The 1670-nt window shown below is 59.5% G+C and overlaps 1 protein-coding gene across 1 annotated transcript; it reads right to left on the bottom strand.

Annotated features, from left to right (window-relative positions):
• Nucleotides 1–164: 164 nt before the first annotated feature.
• Nucleotides 165–1078, bottom strand: EMIHUDRAFT_374187 (hypothetical protein). Its single transcript, XM_005767858.1, is given in 3 exon segments — nt 165–183; nt 199–874; nt 941–1078. 2 exon segments carry the CDS (start codon nt 1049–1051, stop codon nt 716–718), a joined length of 270 nt encoding a protein of 89 aa, XP_005767915.1. The 5' UTR covers nt 1052–1078; the 3' UTR covers nt 165–183; nt 199–715.
• Nucleotides 1079–1670: the final 592 nt, after the last annotated feature.

Genomic DNA, 1670 nt, shown 5'->3' with positions numbered 1-1670 from the left:
GAAGATAAGCAAAAACTCTCCGATTTCTTCAAACGGGCCGAAGATTTCTTCAAACCTTGCGTTCCTCTCGAATGAGCGATAGCCCCGCGAGGTACGAGCGGGGCGGTAGCCTTTCTTCACACCGGAGTACTGGTGCATCCAGCCCTCACACACACAGAGCCTGGCTCTGCTGTGAAAACGAAAGAGGACGTACGTGCGCCTACTTTCAAGACAACGCGTTCCTTACGACGTGCCTATGGCTGAGCCGCCCAATGGCGCTCGCCCACTTGCCTACCACAGCCGAGCGCCTCGCCCCCGGCTCTGGGCCCCGCGACAACGCTTCGCGCAGTCTTGACAATGGAAATCGACCGGCTCCGCTCCTGCGAGCGGGCCGTCCTGCTTCTGCGACGATTCTGAGGTAAGGGTTAGGGGGAGGGGTAGGCTTAGGGTACTGGTGGCACTGCGGCGCGCCCTCGACGTTGTAGAACTAGGCGACACCGACGCGGAGATGACGATCGTGATGCGGCCGTCGTCAGCCGGCACGATTCCGACCTTCGCGAAGGACTTCATCGGCGACAACTCGCCCGCGACGTTGCCGCCGCCCGTGTCAATGCCGTCCTTGAGCGGGCGGGGCTCGCTCTTGGGCGGGATGCCGACGGCCTTGGCGCCGGCCGGATCTGGAAACTCCTCTGGAACCTCCTTGGTCGAGACGTTCCAGTCGGCGACGCCCTACGCATCACGCGGGACGGATGAAGGAGTGGGTCGGCAGACGCACGTGCGCAGAATGCCAGGCGCTCGCCGCCGGGGCGGGCTCCTCCACCGGAAACTCCTTGATTGACGCGCCGGACTCGGCCACGGTGACGTCCTCAGCGGGTGCGTTCTTGGCGCCGCTCGCCTAGCGGGAGAATGGGAGCGTGTTGGGAGGAGATGGTAGCTCTGCGACAAGCGCACACGCACAAGCCTTTGCTCCGAGGAGCGGAGGCGACTCCGGCGCGGAGAAGACGACGACCTTGATGCTGCCGTCTTCGGCCGACACGATGCGGGCCTTCACTTCCGTCTTGTTCTCGGACATGTTGTTGATCGAGTTCACTCGTACCTAGGTGTGTGATATTCACGGGCGGGGGGGGGGGGCAAATTAAGGTCAAATTTCGTCAATTAAAAATAATTAAGCTAATTGACGAAACTTGATGGGGACAATCTCGGGCAATCTCGGGTGGCGCATGAGAACGAGCGATAGAGCGCCTCCACAAAGAGGTGCGGAAGTGCCATACCGGTCTCGGAAGCGATCTCGGGCAATCTCGGGCAATCAATATGCTAATTGACGAAACTTGATGACAATCTCGGGCAATCTCGGGTGGCGCATGAGAACGAGCGATAGAGCGCCTCCACAAAGAGGTGCGGAAGTGCCATACCGGTCTCGGAAGCGATCTCGGGCAATCTCGGGCAATCAATATGCTAATTGACGAAACTTGATGACAATCTCGGGCAATCTCGGGTGGCGCATGAGAACGAGCGATAGAGCGCCTCCACAAAGAGGTGCGGAAGTGCCATACCGGTCTCGGAAGCGATCTCGGGCAATCTCGGGCAATCAATATGCTAATTGACGAAACTTGATGACAATCTCGCCCAATCTCGGGTGGCGCATGAGAACGAGCGATAGAGCGCCTCCACAAAGAGGTGCGGAAGTGCCA

This window comes from Emiliania huxleyi (assembly GCF_000372725.1).
Source record: "Emiliania huxleyi CCMP1516 unplaced genomic scaffold EMIHUscaffold_4774, whole genome shotgun sequence".
NCBI classification, from domain to species: Eukaryota; Haptophyta; order Isochrysidales; family Noelaerhabdaceae; genus Emiliania; species Emiliania huxleyi.
This window is presented reverse-complemented; position numbering and strand designations above follow the sequence as displayed.